Source organism: Nicotiana tabacum, chromosome 3 (genome assembly GCF_000715075.1).
Source record: "Nicotiana tabacum cultivar K326 chromosome 3, ASM71507v2, whole genome shotgun sequence".
Lineage (NCBI taxonomy): Eukaryota > Viridiplantae > Streptophyta > Magnoliopsida > Solanales > Solanaceae > Nicotiana > Nicotiana tabacum.
In genome coordinates this window covers 22752448-22773165 of record NC_134082.1, presented here as the reverse complement: position 1 = coordinate 22773165, position 20718 = coordinate 22752448, and the positions used below count along the sequence as shown (strand labels likewise).

General features: G+C 37.5%; 1 protein-coding gene across 1 annotated transcript; it reads right to left on the bottom strand.

Annotated features, from left to right (window-relative positions):
- Positions 1-17626: 17626 nt before the first annotated feature.
- Positions 17627-20263, bottom strand: LOC107763243 (aquaporin PIP2-4-like). Its single transcript, NM_001324790.1, has 3 exons — positions 19944-20263; positions 18896-19191; positions 17627-17992 (listed from the first exon to the last, which is right to left on the bottom strand). The coding sequence occupies exons 1-3, from the start codon at positions 20254-20256 to the stop codon at positions 17738-17740; spliced, it is 864 nt and encodes a 287-aa protein (NP_001311719.1). The 5' UTR covers positions 20257-20263; the 3' UTR covers positions 17627-17737.
- Between the last annotated feature and the right edge of the window lie 455 nt (positions 20264-20718).

Genomic DNA, 20718 nt, shown 5'->3' with positions numbered 1-20718 from the left:
AGTTGATCCTCCAATGAGAGAGGGAGAAATAGTAGATTACTTTCTACAAACTCTAGAGCCAACGTACTTCGGTCACTTGGTGACGTCAGTTGGCAAATCCTTCAACGAAGTGGTGAAGATGGGAGGTATGATAGAAAAAGGACTTAAGTCCAATAAGATCCTGAGTTACTCGGAAATTAATGCAACGACTCAGGCCATTCAGAGCGGCACGGGAGGTGCGCTCTGAAAGAAAAGGAGAGAGGAGGTCACGACAATAGAGGCGGACAATTGGTCTAGATCTAGAGGGCCTTCCCATCATTACCAACCCAGACTCCATCATCCAAACTACCCACACATTCCAAATTACCCTCCACAACCCTACTACCCGCCACAAGAACAACATTTCTCCGTCCATCAAGCCCAGACATATACTCAACCCCCGGCTCGCCCGCAATGGTGCGCGCCAGCTCCCCACAATACATACCCACCTCCACATAATACCTACCCACCACCACAAAACACCTATCCCCCGCCAAGAGCCTACAGGAACCCTCCAGGGACAGGTTTCAGGGGGAATCCGGCTTCCAGAAATGAAAGACTGCAGAGGCAAAGAACCTTTACTGAGTTGGGAGAAACTTATACTGCCTTGTTCCACAAATTAAGGCAGTTAGGTTTATTAAATCCTGTTGAGCCTGGGTTGCCAAATCCCTTACCCCAAAATATGGATCACTCGGTAAGATGTGAATATTGTTCAGGAGCTCCCGGACATAATACCGAGAAATGTTGGAGGATGAAACATGCAATACAAGATCTTATTTATACCAACAAGATCAAGGTACAGGCATCGGAGGCACCCAACATTAACCAGAACCCATTGCCAAAGCACCACGAAACCCACATGATCGAGCTTGTGCACGAAGGAGGGGAGCCAAAGAAACCCTCACAGACAGTGATGATGATCCGTGCCACTCCGAAAGAAAAATTGACCGGTGGGGAAGCAGGGGTACAGTTGAAGGGGGAAGATGTCAAGCCAGTGGTGATATTAGGGAAGAATCCATCCACCGCTATAAAGAAACCAGAGCCAGCCAAGTTGGTAGTATCGGGAGCATCATCTACACCCGTGGTTGTTGTGAAAGGGGTCTACAGGGAACCGGTCATCATAAAGCCGGTAGTCCAATTGCCAGTGATTGATAGCAAGATGGTGCCATGGAAGTATGAAAAGGCAGTGGTAATGTACAAGGGAAAGCAAGTGGAGGAGGATAGTTGTGAGGCGCAGGGACTGACTCGATCGGGACGGTGTTTTACTCCCGTGGAGTTGAGAAGGTCCAACCCAGCAGTAACAAAGAAACCCGTGTCAGAAGAAGAGGCAGAGGAATTCCTAAAAAAGATGAAAGTGCAGGATTACTCCGTTGTTGAACAATTGAAGAAAACACCGGCCCAGATCTCGTTGTTATCACTATTGATCCATTCGGGCGAGCATCGCCGGGCCCTGATGAAGATACTAAATGAAGCTCATGTGCCCAATGAAATTTCAGTGAACCACCTTGAAACAATTGCCAACAAAATTTTTGAGGTAAACAGGGTAACGTTCTCGGATGACGATTTGCCAGTAGAGGGCACGAAACATAATAAAGCTCTCTAATTGACTGTCAAATGTGAAGATTCGGTAGTTACTCGGGCGTTGGTGGATAACGGTTCAAGTGCCAATATTTGTCCATTATCCACACTGAACCAGTTGAAGATTGACCATGATAGAATCCACAAGAACAGTGTTTGCATCCGAGGGTTTGACGGAAGTGGAACAGATACCGTGGGGGATATTATACTCTAGTTGACCATCGGCCCGGTCGAGTTTACTATGGAGTTCCAGGTATTGGATGCCGCGGTATCTTATAACTTTTTGTTGGGACGACCGTGGATCCACGCGGCCAAAGCAGTGCCATCCACATTGCATCAAATGGTCAAGTTTGAATGGGACGGACAAGATGTCGTGGTGCACGGGGAAGACACTGCGTGCACCATGGGAGGTGCCATTGTGCCATTCATAGAAACCAACGATGACAAAGGTCCCTGGGTTTATCAGATTTTTGATGCAGTGTCAGTAAACAAGATTCCTGAGGGTAAAAGCATTCCACACCCCAGGATAGCTTCCGCAACCGTCATGATAGTTTCGGAGATGCTAAGTAATGGGTTCGTGCTAGGAAAAGGTCTGGGGGCTGAGCTCCAGGGAATTGTTCAACCTGTCTCTTTGCCCAAGAATTTAGAGACTTTCGGATTGGGATTCAAACCAACTGCAGCAGATATAAAGCGAGCTCAGAAAATGAAGAAGAAAGTTTGGGTTCTTCCCAAGCCAGTTCCGCGTCTATCTAGATCTTTCGTTAGAGCAGGTGTCACAAGGTCGTCAGTCCCGAAAATTCATGGACCGTTGATTGGGCTAGATGGAGATTTGGATGAGGGCTTAGAAAGAATGTTCGTAGATGTCAACACAATAGAAGCTGGAGAGGGTTCCAGTAAGGCAGACGTACAGTTTGTGGGGCCTAGGGCCAATGTCAACAATTGGACAGCTACTCCTCTTCTTACTCGGAGGGAGTCCTGGTAGTTGGCTCTAATTTTTGTTTTGTTTTATGGATTATTCCAGGGTTGTAATCCAGATTGTTTTTTATTTCTATTACTGCCCAACAAAGTGTAAAACCTTGTTATCCCATAATTCAATAAAAAAAAAAAATTCCTTCTTTATGCCTTACTTTATATGTTGTTTTTGTTTAATTTTGTTTCCTTCGTTTCTTTTTCTGAATAGTTCTTTTCATACTGGTTCTAACGACATGACATGCACAACGGATCTTCAACCTAGTCTAAAAGATCAATCTGATTCCGAACTAACTATACAAGAGGTCGATTATGATAATGAATCGGAATACGATGAGGATGAAGCCTTTGAGGAGATAAAAAGGGAGTTAAGCCAGTTTGAAGAAAAATCCAAGCCCAACTTAAATGACACAGAAGCCATCAATTTAGGGGATGCCAACGATATTAGAGAAACTAAAATAAGCATCCACATTGCACCAAATATCAGGGAAGAATTGATCAAAACACTTATTGAGTTCAAATATGTTTTTGCATGGTCATATGATAACATGCCGGGGTTAAGCACAAATTTAGTGGTTCATAAATTGCCCACTGACCCGGCATGCCCTCCCGTCAAGTAGAAATTGAGGAAGTTCAAAACGGATATAAGTGTGAAGATTAAAGAAGAAGTAACCAAGCAACTGCAAGCAAAGGTTATTCGTGTCACTCGATATCCTGATTGGTTGGCTAATGTGGTGCCGGTGCCAAAGAAAGATGGGAAGATCAGGGTGTGTGTCGATTACCGCAATCTGAACAGGGCAAGCCCAAAGGACAACTTTCCTTTACCCAACATCCATATCTTGATCGACAATTGCGCCGGACGTGAGCTCGGATCTTTTGTAGATTGCTATGCTGGGTATCATCAGATTCTGATGGATGAAGAAGATGCGGAAAAGACGACATTCATTATGTCGTGGGGAACTTATTGCTACCGGGTGATGCCATTTGGTTTGAAGAATGCTGGGGCAACATACATGAGAGCAATGACTACTGTGTTTCATGACATGATCCATAAAGAAATTGAGGTGTACGTGGACGATGTGATCATAAAGTCTAAGCATCAGGAAGACCATGTAGCAGACCTAAGGAAGTTCTTTCAAAGACTTAGAAGGTATGATATTAAGTTTAACCCGGCTAAATGTGCCTTTGGTGTTACATCTGGAAAGATGTTGGGATTCATCGTCAGTTGGCGAGGTATTGAACTGGACCCGTCAAAGATCAAATCTATCCAAGATTTGCCACCACCGAAGAATAAAATAGAAGTAATGAGTCTGTTAGGAAGGTTGAACTACATCAGCAAGTTTATTGCACAGCTCACAGCAACCTGTGAACCCATTTTTCGGTTACTGAAGAAAGATGCCACGATAGAATGGACGGCAAAATGTTAGGAGGCATTTGACCAGATCAAAGGATATTTATCAAATCCACCTGTGTTGGTTCTGCCTGAGCCGGGGAAACCATTAATCCTTTATCTAACGGTCCTGGAGAATTCGTTTGGCTGTGTGTTGGGGCAACACGACATCACATGAAGAAAAGAGCAAGCCATCTATTATCTCAGCAAGAAGTTTATAGTCTATGAGAATAAGTACACTCAACTTGAGAAGACATGTTGTGCCCTAACTTGGGTGGCACAAAAGTTTAAGCATTATCTATCGTCACATACTATTTACCTTATTTCACGCCTGGATCTATTAAAGTATATTTTCCAGAAGCCTATGCCCACAGGAAGATTGGTGAAATGACAGATATTACTCACAGAGTTCGACATTGTCTATGTGACGAGGACGGCCATGAAAGCCCAAGCATTGGCCGATCACTTGGCTGAGAATCCTATTGATGAAGAGTACGAGCCTTTGAGGACGTATTTTCCAGATGAAGAAGTAATGCATATAGAGGAGTTAGAATTGACTGAGGAACCAGGGTGGAAGCTTTTCTTCGATGGGGATGCGAATGCAAAAGGAGTTGGAATAGGAGTGGTACTTATTTCTGAAATAGGACATCACTATCCTGTTACAGCTCAGTTACGTTTCTATTGTACCAACAACATGGCTGAATATAGGCATGCATTCTGGGCTTACGTTTAGCTACAGACATGGATGTCCAGGACGTCTTGGTCTTGGGAGACTCGGACCTTCTAGTACATCAGATCCAGGGTGAATGGGAAACACGGGATTTGAAGCTCATACCATATCGACAATGTTTGCATGATCTGAGCAAGCGATTTCGATCGGTGGAGTTCAGACACATCCCAAGAGTTCATAATGAGGTTGCCGATGCATTGGCCACTTTAGCATCGATGTTACACCACCCAGATAAAATTCATGTTGACCCGTTGCACATCCAGGTTCGTGATCAACATGCTTATTGCAACAGGGTAGAGGAAGAAGTGGATGGTGAGCCATGGTTTTATGACATCAAGGAATACCTCAGAATGGGGATATACCCGGAGCAGGTCACCGGAGATCAAAAAAGAGCCATCCGGCGATTGTCAAATGGATTCTTCCTCAGTGGAGGAGTGCTGTACAAAAGAACCCCAGATTTGGGATTGCTAAGATGTATAGATGCTAGTCAAGCCACGACAGTGATGACAGAGGTACATGCTGGAGTCTGTGGGCCCCATATGAGTGGGTATGTATTGGCAAAGAAGATTCTGCGTGCGGGATATTATTGGCTCACCATGGAGCATGATTGTATCAGTTTTGTGCGAAAATGCCATCAGTGTCAGATACACGGAGATTTGATTCATTCTCCGCCGACAGAATTACATACAATGTCAGCGCCATGGCCATTGGTGGCGTGGGGCATGGATGTCATTGGATCCATTGAGCCAGCAGCTTCAAACGGTCACAGGTTCATTCTGGTAACCATCGATTATTTCACCAAATGGGTGGAAGCCAAGACTTTCAAGTCAGTGACCAAAAAGGCGGTGGTGGATTTTGTCCATTCCCATATCATTTGTAGATTTGGGATCCCGAAAGTGATCATCACGTACAACGGTGCTAATCTTAACAACAATTTGATGAAAAAAGTATGTCAACAGTTCAAGATTACACATCGTAATTCCACCCCGTATCGTCCCAATGCGAATGGTGCAGTTGAGGCAGCCAACAAAAATATAAAAAAGATTTTGAGGAAGATGGTAGAAGGGTCCAGACAGTGGCATGAAAAGTTACCGTTTGCATTGTTGGGTTATCGCACTACTGTTCGTACATCAGTAGGTGCAACTCCTTATTCGTTGGTATACGGAACTGAAGCAGTGATACCAGCAGAAGTTGAAATTCCATCCCTTCGGATTGTCGCTGAGGTCGGGATTGATGATGATGAATGGGTCAAAGCCCGACTGGAGCAGTTGAGTTTAATTGATGAAAAAAGATTGGCAGCAGTATGCCATGGCCAGTTATATCAGAAGAGAATGACAAGAGCATACAATAAGAAGGTGCGCCCTAGGAAATTTGAAGTAGGGCAGCAAGTATTGAAACAGATCCTCCCACATCAGATCGAGGCAAAAGGCAAGTTCGCCCCGAATTGGCAAGGGCCGTATATTGTGACCAGAGTATTATCCAACGGCGCTTTACGTCTGACAGATGTCGAAGGAAGATGCATCGACATGGCTATCAATTCTGATGCAGTCAAGAGATATTATGTGTAATTTCTTTTGTTGGTTATTTGTTTGTTTGTACTTGGTGCTTATCGGATAATGAAATGACGGAGGCAATTCTCTCTTCTATCCAAACATTTTTAACCTTTGCTTTACCCCTTTGAGCCTTATTTATCCTTTTATAACCCTCTCTTGGAATCATTAATGAAAAGAAAAAATGAAAAAAAAAGAAAATAATAATAATAAAAAAAAGGAAGGTCGCAAGAAAAAACAAAGGAATCGAGTGAACTACGTTCGACCTGATTCCTCAAAGAGGATACGTAGGCGCCTCATGGCTCGGTCATAATGTAACAAAAAATCAAAAAAAAAAATTCCCCAAGAAAGAAAACTGGGGCAGAAGTTATGTTTTTAAATTTTGAAAAAAAAAGAGTTTGATTCCAAGAGTTGTAATGTTTTACCCATCAAAGTTATTTTGAATTTTATATCCTTTTCTTCTAAAACCCATATTGATGTCCAAAAAAGACCTCCCGATCAGTATCCGAGGGGTGCCAAGACAGGCAAATGAAAGCATAGAATAACACGCCGGCCCCGACTGAATGAGGATCATGAGCTGAAAGAATTGATAGCCATAAGAATTCCCAGCATAGAGGATCTTACCGGCAACACTCCAATCCCCAGCTGAGAGAAGCAAAATGAGAGAGACTTATTGGTGAAAACCTTCACAGGCACCATAAGGCGACGTAAGCTGAGAGAAGCAAAATGAGAGAGTCTTATCGGTGAAAACCTTCACAGGCACCATAAGGCGACGTAAGCTGAGAGAAGCAAAATAAGAGAGTCTTATCGTTGAAAACCTTCACAGGTATCATAAGGCGACGGGAGCTGAGAGAAGCAAAATGAGAGAGTCTTATTGGTGAAAACCTTCACAGGCACCATAAGGCGATGGTTGCTGAGAGAAATGAGAGAGTCTTGTTAGTGAAAACCCCACAAAGGGCACTATGAGGCGACAAGATAGATTGGCAAAAAGGATCCGCATTTTTGCGAAGAGGTGGGCACCTATTTATACCCAGCAAGTGAAGACATCAGAAAGATTGATCGACACAAATAGACTGGGTTGATTAATCCGGAATGCACAACATGATTGTTGGAATCGGTTATACCACCCAGATAAGTTCATTTCTTTTCTTTCCCCATCATTTGTTCAGAAAGATTTTCTCTTTTTCTATCTTTTCATTTCTTTGTTTAAAAGATTTTTTCCAAAAATTTATTTTAGAGAAAGGTCTTTCAGAGCTTACTATCAGTTGCCAAAATGGTACAACGTAAAATGTGAAGAAGGCAGGCCAGAGACAAGGCAATAAGACAAAAGACGTTGGTTGCCAGGCCGAATAATATTGGTCTAAAATGGCAAGGAAAGTACGGGGAAGAACCGGAAAAAAACATGTTGAGGAAATTGTGGGCCAAGTTCCAAGAGGACCCCCAGCAGGACTCCGACCGAATATCGACCAAGTTCCGAGGTGGTCGGACAACACAGAGTGGGAAAGGAAGAAAGGAAAATCCATCTTCAGCAAAATAACCCCCAGCAAGTTTTGAGATACAGAACGGGGAAGGGATAAATGGAAAAACCATCCCCAGCAGAATGTTATCCCCAGCGAATAACATCATCCCCAACAAGTTTTGGGAACGCCAAACAGGAATAAGGGGAAGGGAACAATCATCCCCATCAGGAGTGACATGACCACTCGCCATATTTTAAAAAAAAAACTAACTAAATTTTCTTTGATTTGAAAAGGAAAATAAAGTGTTGATGATGGCCGAAAGACACGCCATAAGAAAGATCGCCAGAACTGGGGCAGAAAATTTTCTGCCACAAGTGAAAATTTTCTCGGACAATCGAGGAAACAAATTCAAGTTATTCTTTACCATTAGGCGTCCATCTGTATAACAAGGGAATAAATTTCATGTCTTTACCATTAGGCGCCCACCTGTATAACAAGGGAATACATTTCATGTCTTTACCAATTAGGCGCCCACCTGTATAACAAGGGAATACATTTCATGTCTTTACCATTAGGCGCCCACCTGTATAGCAAGGGAATACATTTCATGTCTTTACCAATTAGGCGCCCACCTGTATAATAAGGGAATACATTTCATGTCTTTACCATTAGGCGCCCACCTGTATAACGAGAGGAATACTTTCCAGTCTTTACATTTCATATCCTAGGCGCCCACCAGTATAATGCGGGAATACATTTCTGTTTTTTCATTTCTAGGTCGCCTACCAGTATAATGCGGGCATACATTTCTGTTTTTTCATTTCTAGGTCGCCCACCAGTATAATGCGGGAATACATTTCTATTTTTTCATTTCATGTCCTAGGTCGCCCACCAGTATAATGCGGGCATACATTTCTATTTTCATTTCATGTCCTAGGCGCCCACCAGTATAATGCGGGAATACATTTCTGTTTTTTTTCATTTCATGCCTAGGTCGTCCACCAGTATAATGCGGGTATACATTTCTGTTTTCATTTCATGTCCTAGGCGCCCACCAGTATAATGCGGGAATACATTTCTGTTTTTCATTTCATGTCCTAGGTCGCCCACCAGTATAATGAGGGCATACATTTATGTTTTCATTTCATGTCCTAGGCGCCCACCAGTATAATGCGGGAATACATTTCTGTTTTCTTTTCATTTCATGTCCTAGGTCGCCCACCAGTATAATGCGAGTATACATTTCTGTTTTTCATTTCATGTCCTAGGCGCCCACCAGTATAACGAGGGAATATTCAGGCGCCCACCTGTATAACGAGAGGAATACTTTTCAGTCTTATACTTCAGGTCTGGAAATCAGTAACCCACCGGAAGGCAGAAGGTTACAACAAAAATCCCCGGCATAACAAATTTTGATGAAGAGAGCCGTATCCCCAGAGGAACCACCGAAAAGCTTAATGAAGGAAGCCATATCCCCAGTAGACCGAGCAAAATGATGAAAACTGGTATTCAGAAAAGCAAAAGGCCAGTGTCATCCCCAAGTTATCGGAAGAAAAGCACCGGAAGAAACACAACCCGACAAGAAAGCAAGGCATCAGGAACAAATGGAAGATAGATGTGATCTTGTAATCCGTAGTCTAGCCTAACTTCTTGATTTTTCTTTTAATCACGGTGTACCAAGGAGATCGGTAAGCAGTGATAATAGCATGCAACAACAGTAACATTGCAGTCCCATGGTAGTCCCAACTACCAAAACTTCCCGAACTACATTAACCTGAGTCCCCTTTAGCCAGGGATATGTAGGAAACCTTTAAAGCAAAGGTTCGGTTAAATCTTTTTCAAAAAAATGCTTCACACGGAGTACTCGGATGGGCAAAAATCGCTCACTTTATCTTTGCACGAAACCTTTCGTGTCTTCGGGCAAAGAGGGGCAGCTATAAGCACGTGATTTTTGCCCTATGAAAGAATTACTCCCAAAAGTTCAAAATAAAACGATTTTCCTTGGTGTGCAATTTTGAGAATTTTTGTGACATTTTGGATAATTATTTGTATTTGTCTATGCATGTTTATTTGTTAAATTAATAAAAAATACAAGAATATGTCGCATTTGCATTTAGGATTTAATTCTACAATTAGGAATAATTAGGTTTGTTTTACAAGAATGAAAATTATAAAATATGCATCGTTTGCATTTTTAGCATTTAATGTCCAATTGTACAATTTTATGCTTAATTATTACTTAATTATGTGTTAATTGTTATTGGGAGTTAATTTGCGCTTTTATAAATTAATTTAGTTATATATAATAATTTAAGGATTTTTAAAATTTAGTTTTAGAAAAATAAAAGAAGAAAAGAGAGTAAAAATATAAAGAAAATCGAAACTGGGCTCTTCTTCAAATTCAAGCCACACGCCCAAAAAATACCCAACCTTCCCCATGACCCGGTCCATCTCAACACGGGTCGACCCGGTCCGCTCCATACCCAAAAGACCCAACACCCCTATTTCCCTATATTTCATTTCAAAAACAAAACCCTAAAAAGTTTTTCACTGTTGAAAAATCCCACCCGCCCCTCTCTTACCTTCTTCTTCTTCAAGCTTCCAAGCTCCCCTCCCATGGCTGCCCTTCCCCTTCACCCCATCACACTCACACACACACACATCAACACATACACACACATACACAGTGCAAAACCAGCTCCACCATGAACAACCAACGTTCATGGCTGCTCCTCCTCCTTCTTCTCCGTCCAAATGAACCCCATCAACGACCCTTGCTGTTTCTTCTTCTTCATTTCAGATGCGTCGAGCTCGAGCTCAAGCTGCCATGGCTGTCACCTCGCTGCTGATTTTCTTCCTCACCTTCACGTCATTGTCGTTGCTTCCCACTGTTTCTTCTTCTTCGTCATTGTCGCTGCTGCTCCTGCTACGTCCAGCCATGGACGAGATCCTCGCTGCCATGGCTGCGTCTTCAAGCTCGTCCAAAAAGCCATGAGATCTCATCCTCGCTGCCATGGCTGCGTCAAGCTCGTCCAAACAGCCATGAGATCTCATCCTCGCTGCCATGGCTGCGTCAAGCTCGTCGAGCAGCTGCTCCGCGTCCAGCTCCCATCGTCGCTGCTTCTGCTTCGTTTTCAAATGACACCAAATGACCATCTTCTTCGATGGTCCGTTCGTGGTCGTCTTCAGCGTCGAGTTATTTTGGTGCGATAATTGTTTCCGGGCAGATTTTTTTTCGTTCGAGTTCATCGTCGTTCCGATCCGATTAGTTGGTTTAAGTTTCATTTTTTATCCGTAATTTGTTTGATATTTTCGGATCTGTAATTAGATATGTTCGATATTAAGTTCATGTTTATCGTTTTGTTATTTTCTTCAGTTTGTTTCATTTTTCTTGTTTATGTTTAGGTAGAAATTGTTAGTTTAGTTATAATATTGTTAGATTTAAGTTGAGTTCAATTAATTATTTCTTCAGTTCGTTTGAATCTAACATGTTTGTTGTTTAATTGAGACATATAATTCATGTTCATTTTTTGTTTGAAGTTCATGTTAATTCAGTGATTTAATGTGAGTTTATGTTTTAGTTTTTAATTTTTGATTTTAGTTTGAATCATGTATCTTTGTTGTAATTTTGTTGGATTTAATTTGAAGATCAATTGATTGTTTGAGTTTAGTGATTTGAATCTATTTATTTATTTTTGTTTAAGTTTTAATTTGAATTTGAGCTCATGATTTGAATGTACTTGTTTGTTATTGTTGTTGAATCTGAAAGTAGATTTGTTGTTTAAAGATTGTTTAATCAAAATAATTCCAGTTGTTTCTTTGTTGTTCATCATTTAGTTTGAGTTTGTTCATAAAATTTGATTAGGAATTAGTTATAGCTACTATTTTTTGGTTAGAATTGATTAGGTGAATTGGTTATAGTTGATGGGGGTAGATTGGTAAATTGCAGTATTTTCAGGGTTAAAATGGTAATTTCAGTAAGGTCAGAGGGGTATTTTTGGAATTAAAATTCTGAACAATTATTTATTTTAGTGCTCTATCCATTAAGATTAAATAATATTTTTAATAATATTAAAATAGTACATGGTGGGGGACAAGACATAATGGTGGGGAATAATGCAATTGTTTAATATAGGCATGGGGAACAAGATATAATGGGGGAGGATAATGTATTTGTTTAATATAATGAGGGACAAAACATTATGTAGTGGGATTAAAAGGGGGATGAGTGGAAGATAGTGAGTTTTAATTTTTAAAAAATGCTGAAAGATGGTAATAAATAGGGAGTTGGACAGAATTTAAAAGAAAGGAGAGAAAAAAGAAACAAAGGAGCTGAATATTTAAGAGAGAGAAATTCCGAAAATATTAAGACTTCCAAAAATACAAATAAAAACATTCTGGAAATTAAAAGAGTGAGTAGTATACACCTGATATACAATCTAAATATTCTGATATACGGATTCAGAAATTAAGGATTGAACATTAACTAGTCTTTCAAATCTGAAAAGATTCCCTTTGCTTCTGTCCGTTGATTGTTGTCGGTGTTTCTGGATTTTTATCTTGGTTCTCAAATCTGTCACTGGGTGTTCCGTTGACTGCTTATTGTTGGTTATTGTTGTTGTTGCTGTGTTACATACTACGTTGTTGACTTTCTTCTTTTTATATTGGCAGTACCAGGTACACAACTGTAATTTTGGCATTTTGTAAGCTGAAATGTGAAAGTACGAATACATATGAAGAATGAAATTTTAAAATTCTAATTTAGCTTTTTCTTTGTTTTTTTTAATTAATTGTATTTAGGCTATTTCATGTATTATTATTCTATAAATTGCTGTCGTTTTGCATAACTAGAAATATTGTAGTGATGTATTAAACAATGCTTCGCTTTAACTTGAGTATTAGGTAGTATATATTTAAGCATGTTCATTACTGTCAAACTGTCTAATAATTAGAATGAGAGGAAAATAACGTAAATAGGACTTTATTAAACTAGCTTGGCAAAATTGATTAAGTTCACTATTTATGAAGGTTTTAATATTGTCAGCATTAAGTTAATCGAAAACACGTAACTAAATTTAGTTAAAGCATGAATTTAATTTAATTTTGCGAATTAGGCATTAGGGTGATTTGAGTTAAAACAAGGCGAGTTAAGGTTAAATTAAATAAATTCTAGAAATATGCATTAGTAATTAAGATTGTTTCTAATTTTTAGTAGTTGAAAATAATTAATTTCAATAGCTCAAGTCACCTAACAATGTAAGTTTAATCCGGTTAGGGGATAATTAGTTTCTTTTAAATATTATTTGACAATTCCATATTGTATTTATAATTACAATTTTAGTAATATTCCTTTCCGTTAATATTTGTCTTAAATTAGTATTTAATATGTTATTTTTAAGTATGTAAAATTTGAATTTTATATTTATAGACAAATTTAATAAAAAAATGTAGTCATTTTAGGATATTCATAAAATAAAAGAGGTTTTCGCAAAAAAAATAAATAAATAAAATAAAAAGTAAAAAATAAAAAATAAAAAACAATACAAAAATTACAGGGCCCTCAAATATTATTTATTTTCTTAAAAAAAAATACTTAGATTCTGGGATGGGCCGTTTAGTAAATTTCACGGTCTTACCTAAAAGTATAATAACGCGTAATCTTTAGGCGCGTATTTAATAAGGTTATTTTCTTAAATATGGGTGTGCATTTATGTAACCCAAATCCCAATCTTGACGGAGTTAAAATGCGTCAACAAATCACGTGTACACTGGTTGTGACGTGGTTCGAGATGCGTTTTCACGACGTTGCAATTCTTGTATAAAATAATAATAATAATAATGATAAAAGCGGTCCAAAGCTAAATTTGCATATAAGTTCTTAATTGTTTAAAAAATCAGATAAATAAGCCAAATATAACAGTTGAGCGACCGTGCTAGAACCACAGAATTCGGGAATGCCTAACACCTTCTCCCGGGTTAACAGAATTCCTTATCCGGATTTCTGATTCGCAAACTGTAATACAGAGTCATTCTTTTCCTCGATACGGGATTAAATTGGTGACTTGGGACACCCTAAATCTCCCAAGTGGCGACTCTGAATAAATAAATAAATCCCGTTTCGATTGTCCTTTAATTGGAAGAACTCCTTCACCCTTTGCGGGGACGGAAAAAGGAGGTGTGACAACGTATGTTCGAAATAAAAAGTCTACATGCTCAAAAGGGTTTACTAAGAATAGATTTTATTTGCGATACACAATTAAGCTCAAAAAGATCAAAGAAAGCCCAAAATTATTTTATAAACTGAGCATCACCTAAAATGTCGCTTCAACTCACATACCGGGCAAATTCTAGACTTAATCACAATAACATGGACTATACAAAATCTCTCCTCACACATGACGCATGACTCACTATGAACGGTTTCATTCCGACTCTAATGCAAGTGATCACAAAGCCACAAGATATTAAGCATTAAGCACAAAGTGAATATAAGTCAAGCAAAAGAGACATAGGCGTCACAAGATATGGTATCCAAATTCATCAAAGCATCATGAACAATTTCAAAATATAGGGAATATACTCCACATGCCAAAACCTAAATATGCTACTATCAAACAAGTCAAGGGCACCTAGATTTATTAATCTTTCTCCTTTTATTTCCTAAATTCCTAATCTACTTTAAAAATAAATAAAAAATACGACATGGTTCAAACTACATCCCATGAAAAAAATTAAGGCACAAAGAAAAATCATGGGGGATTATTACTACCTAAAGGAAAATAAAAGACATATTTTTTGATTTTTCTGTTTTCACACTTTTTTGTGATTTTTTTATTGGACCTTAATCCATCAAGAAAGCTGCCCACAAAATCCATCGTCGGAAAAAGTCCAAAAAATTTCTGATTTTTTTTTAACAAAAACTAGTACACTAAGAAAGAGTACCACCACTAAGATAGGATAGCATAAAAAAATCACCCAGACAATCTCCTCAAAGCACACTTAAAATTGTGCAATGTCCTCAATGCATTTAATAACTAATAAGAGGGTAAAAGAGACTCACTGGTAGGCCAAAGGCTGACGCATTAGCAGCTCACGGGATACTTAGACTTCTCTCAGGCATTGGTCTTGTGTGTGGACACCCCACACTTATTTTTGGTCATCTGCTCGCTTTTGCACACCACACTTACTTTGTGTGTTGCTCCCAAATGCACACGCAACTATACGTGGTCGATAAGTAATATAGGATTGTAAGTTCAGATATCGTACCCATGGGGACTTGTATTAACTATCAATTAAATTAAAACCAAATAATTAATCTATTCAAGCGATTTTCTAAAGTATGTATATTTAACTAAAACTAATCAAGAGTAACAAACTAAGCGATTATAGAAAACAAGTCGGCAATCTTAGAGACGAATTCAATGGGAATAAATATTCCAGAATTATAGATTAGCTAACAATACCATTGAGTTTTTTTTTTACTTAAATTGACTAATTAATTTATTTGATTTATTGATTGATAGGGTTAATATTACGCATAGTATTCTCCCGAAGTACTACTCGCCTATTCAAGCTAACATAATACCTATATTCCTATGAAATAAGAATTAACAAAAGCACATTAATAATTTCAGTATAGTAACCAATCAAGGCGATTAGTTATATCCCTATCCTAATCGTAAATCTATTCCCGATACTCAGGTTCAATATCTTGCTCTACTCAATCTTATATGCAATCTAGAATTCCTTCTCCCGAGTTCAATCCTAGATTTGTAGATAGTATTCAATTGGTGATCAAGCAATCAAATAATTAAGCACAAGATTGAATAAATAAACCAATATGATAAAATAACAAAAATAATTCAAGCTTCAAATTACAACGTTCATGTAGCACTCCACAACTCAAGAACTAATAAACTATGAGATTAAATCTTCTTCAAGCGTGGCTTTCGTTCTCCCCTCCAAAAGTGGCGCGTTCTCCTCCCAAAAATTGACCAACACCTTAATAATTACGTTTATAGGGTATTTATAGGTTAGGATAGGAGTCTCCTAGTCCAAAACCGAGTAGAAAATAACTTATTCATGGATTGGGGGATCAGACCTTAGAGCAGGCGAGGCCTGGTCTGTAACTAGGTGGACCATGCTTTAGAGCAGGTGAGGCCTGGTTTGGGGCGTGATTCCCTTGCCTTAATCCGATTTTTTCCTTTTCGTGCTCTTTTCTTGTGTCTTCAACAAATTTTATGCAACTTTCATTCATTTATGTATTCCAATGGTCCTACTCATAAAAATAACTCAATTAAACTCAAACATAGAACAATTAATCATTAAAACACTTAAATATAAAATAAGCAATACACTAAAAATATACGTTTATAGCCGAACATCAAAAATATATATTGGGCATAATTACATAGTAGAAGGAGCATCTATGCTCCGAGGTAGTTTAGTGTTTTGGTCTACCACATTACTATTACATTCCACCGTTTGATATTGAAACGTAGTTCCTATAAAAGAGATATTAACACTACCTTTCTTTGTTTATATGTTCGGGGATACTATGGTTATCAAAAATAGAGTGGCAGTGGTCATCTCACCACCAAATGGGAAAAAGAAAACTAAGGCTAGGAAGTGATTGAGATATGGACAAGGTGACAGGGAAATAACATACCCACCTTTATAAATAATTGACTAAGAGAAATAGGAACATTATCTCTTTAAAGAAACAATAAAAAAGTAGTTTAGTTAAGCTCTGTTTACCTAACATGTTTCCATTTCATCATTTTGGTTCATTATTTTAATTGATAAAAGAGGATTATAAAATGTAAGACGTATCAATCATGATAGCATTTTCGAGAAGCATATCAACAAAAGCCAATTTAGGTTGTCATTGTCCTATGAATATTTTAACTCTAATTTTTGGTAATGCTTTACTTCATGACAATTATTTAAGTGGTTTTGGATAAGGGTGGTGGAATAAGGTCATAGGTTTAGGAACTTGTTTTCATTTTTTTTATCCTCATGACAATGACAGCCACAAGAGACGGATACAGACAAATGCATCAATTAAGAGATTCCTAAGCATTTTTATAAATAAAAATTATCTTGCGTCTCATACATAAATTATGGAGCTTCAAATTGGATTTAAAGGTTTATAATTTAAATTTACTAATTTCTAAAAAAAAAAAAAAAAAAAAAAACTCGCACAACTTATGTCAAGTTGCATCATATCAAAGGTCTAATGAGTGTTTTGTTTGGACATTTAACTAAATAATAATTATATGGTCCCACAAAAATATTGAAACTGATAATAGACGATTAATGTGTTCAATAAAAAAAGAGTGACTATGTAGAAATGATTGAAATTTCTTAAAATTATTTGAAAAATAACACGGAGAAGGACGAAAGGTAGAAATGAAATGAAGAGGAAGTTAGCACTTTAGTTTTGGAGTGGTATTCAAAAATATACTTAGTAAATGTTATCTGATGCAAGTGTTACTGAATTAATGTATGTATTATCTTTACTATCGTTGGATACAAATGAGTATTTGTTGATTTTCAGAAATAGACATTTCAGCTAGTGTTATGTGACTCTTCCTCGATTAGAAAAATGGATGCGACAAATAGAGGCAAAGATAACTAAGAGTCATTGTCGCTTTTCTTATATACACTTTTTACTAGTAATTCTTATTATTGCTTAATTTCTAAGCCAATAGGCTTCGAGTGCAAGTTAATTTTTACCTAGTTTATATAGGTAAACTAGGTAAATTCAGTTTGGCTAAACTAAAAACCGAAAAGGAAAGAGAAGCCGAAACATTAATTTAAATTACTAGGAAGCAACAATAATTCAAAGATACAAGAGACAAGATTGAAAAAAGAGAGCAAGGAAGTAAAAATAAAAAAGGGAAATGAAGATTACAAGTAGAAAAATACACAAAAGAGGGAAATTCATAGGAAAAACAAACAGTACATTTTTTTTTCTTTTCCCATTGGGAAATATCTACAATTTTTCATGGCTGGTTTTATTCAATTGGATTGAAATTTTTTAGGCATTGCTCCTGAAGGAACCAAGAGCTTTGATGGCACCAGCACGGAGGATGAACTGGTGGTAGACGGCGGCGGCGAAGGCTCCGATGAAGGGACCCACCCAGAAAATCCAGTGTTCATCCCAAGCTTTGTCATGATTGTAAATAACTGCTGCACCAAAACTTCTAGCAGGATTGATGCCAGTTCCAGTAATTGGTATGGTGGCTAAGTGAACCATGAACACAGCAAATCCAATTGGAAGTGGTGCCAACACCTGATCATATTCAAATATAATACAACATTAGATCGATTATCGTTCTTTTTTTTTAAAAATAATTTAAGGTTTTGTTGTATACTTAGATTAATCAATTTTATACCTGGAAGTTTAGTGAATATGTACAAAGAACGCAAAGGTCACCAAACTGCTTCTATATGTGGGTCGTAGGAAGGGCGATAACATATTGGGTCTATTATACCTAATTTTATTTTGTATTTTTTCTTTTTTGTAATTAATTGCTTTTACATAGTGAACTCATAATCTTCTGGTTATATGATAACTTTTAGTGTTATGGCCAAACTCCGTTTAAATCATTATGTAAAACAAATTCTGTAATGAAATGGGCGAATTACTTAAAGAATGGGATAATGTTAAGGTTACCAAGTTTTTTATATAATTTTTTTATGAAAGATTATAGAGAAAATGGTACATGGTGTTAGGTTACCTGCCTCTTTCAATTACACTAAAAGTTATAATGGGTAGAAAATTGGCTATTTGGCATCACAAAATCAAATACTTCTTCTATCAACTAGAAGCCCTGGTGAGTCACTTTTAGAAAGTCAAAGAGAGCGTTGTCTTTAGCTATGGTTTGTAGTCGATCCCATAGCTAGTATTGGAGGCCTAACAAACGCTACAACTCAGAAAAGGATTGGGGTGAAACTGATATAATGAGATTAGGATAAGACTTGGGCCTTTTTTGACAATAAATAATATTTTTGTATTTGTAAATACAAAATTTGAACGAGAGTTATTGTCATGTTATCAGGAGGTCATGGGTTCGAGCCGTGATCTCTTGCAAAATGCAGGATAAGAGCGGGAGCTTAGTGCACCGGGGCAAAATTTCACTATTTACAAATATTGGTTTGCCCTTAAAAAATATGAAGAGAATAGAATACTTACAGGGACATGGGAGTCTCTAGCATTTCTCTTAGGGTCAGTGGCAGAGAAGACAGTGTAAACCAAAACAAAAGTACCAATAATTTCAGCAGCTAATCCAACACCTTTGGTATGGCCAGGAGCCATGACATTAGCACCTCCACCATACCTAACATAATAAGCACTCTGGAATGCCTTCACAAAACCCACACCACAGATTGCACCCAAACACTGTGCCACCATGTACAATACTGCTCTGATCAATGATACTTTCCTTGCCAAAAACAGCCCAAATGTCACTGCTGGGTTTATGTGTCCTCCTGTATGCATATAAACGTATATTAGTAATATTTAATTTTTGTGCACTGATAATTTTTATTTTATATTAAGATGACTAATAATAACATATAATCATTAATAAATATTCTAATCTGAGATGACTTTTATGACGAATTAAAATGGGTGATATTTTTTTTTAAAAATTACTCCTTTAGTGCATATAAATTAAATTTGTATTTTCACACAATTCAATATGATATCAGAGTATTTGAATTAAAATTTCACGATTATCATATTATCAAGATGACTTTCTACTAAGAAATAAAACCAACTGAATTGTAAAGAAACAATTAATACACTTAAAAGAATCACCTAAACGATAATAAAAAGTAATTATTTATAAAATTAAATTCAGTAACTTAAAAAATAAGAACAGATTATTTGCTATAATAAATTAAAATAGACATAGTTAGATACTAAAAATTATTTACACTTTCAATATGTATAATTGAGTTGAAATTAACTTTTATATACAGCCAAAAAATTTAATAATATCAATTGATGTAAAACATGACTAAAAAAAAAGTTAATAACCTAAAAATAGAGCATATTACTTGCTATAATCTGTTTGACGGGACACGAAATTTAAGAAAAAATGAATATTTTTAAAATTTATGGCCCTAAACAAGTCAAAAAATATCCAAATTTAAAAAAAAAATATTCTTTTTGGAACGAACAAAAAAAATAAATCGACCTAAACTGACACAGAGGGAGGGTGAAGCAAGAAACTTACCGGAGATACCGGCGGTGCAGTAAACAAGAATGAAAATCATGCCACCAAAAGCCCAAGCAATACCAAGAATACCAACGCCGCCACAGATATCACCGTCGGCTTTGACATCTGACTGGACCTTATACCCAATCACAGTCAAAACAGTAACATAAAGGAAAAGCAAAGTGGCAATGAACTCAGCAATAACAGCTCTGTAAAGTGACCATTGTGTCAGCTCCTCAAAGTCTACTAAAGGAGCTGGTGGAGGGTCAGTATAGTCTTTTGCTGAAAACTCTGTTGGTTGCTCTGTTGCTACCTCTACTTCTTTAGTCATGGCTGACGAAAAAGAAAGAAAATTTGAAACAAGGGATATGGATGATGAGAAGTGAGTGTAAAATGGATAGGTATTTATGGGAGAAAAGAGAGGACTTTTAATGATTTATTTTAGAGTGGAAAAAGAATTTATGTTTAGTTTAATTGTTTTAACTTAATATTATTTTGAGCCGTCCAATACTACTCCATTATTGTCGAATTTGTGAGCTTGCAATTGGTCCCCACGGGCCACCATTTCAATACAACGGCTTTCTTATAGTCTACCTTTGGCTTTCTACTTAATTAAAATGTGTTCTTTTAGTACGTTATCTTTTGTGGTTTTTGTTTTATTTGATTGGTTTGGCATTTAGACTTTAATTTATTAATTTGGAGTATTTTCAGAAAGATTTATCAAAAGCTTAGAAAGGGAAATTTGCCTGGCAACGGTACGTGGCTAGCTGGATTGCAAAACAAAACTAGAAAA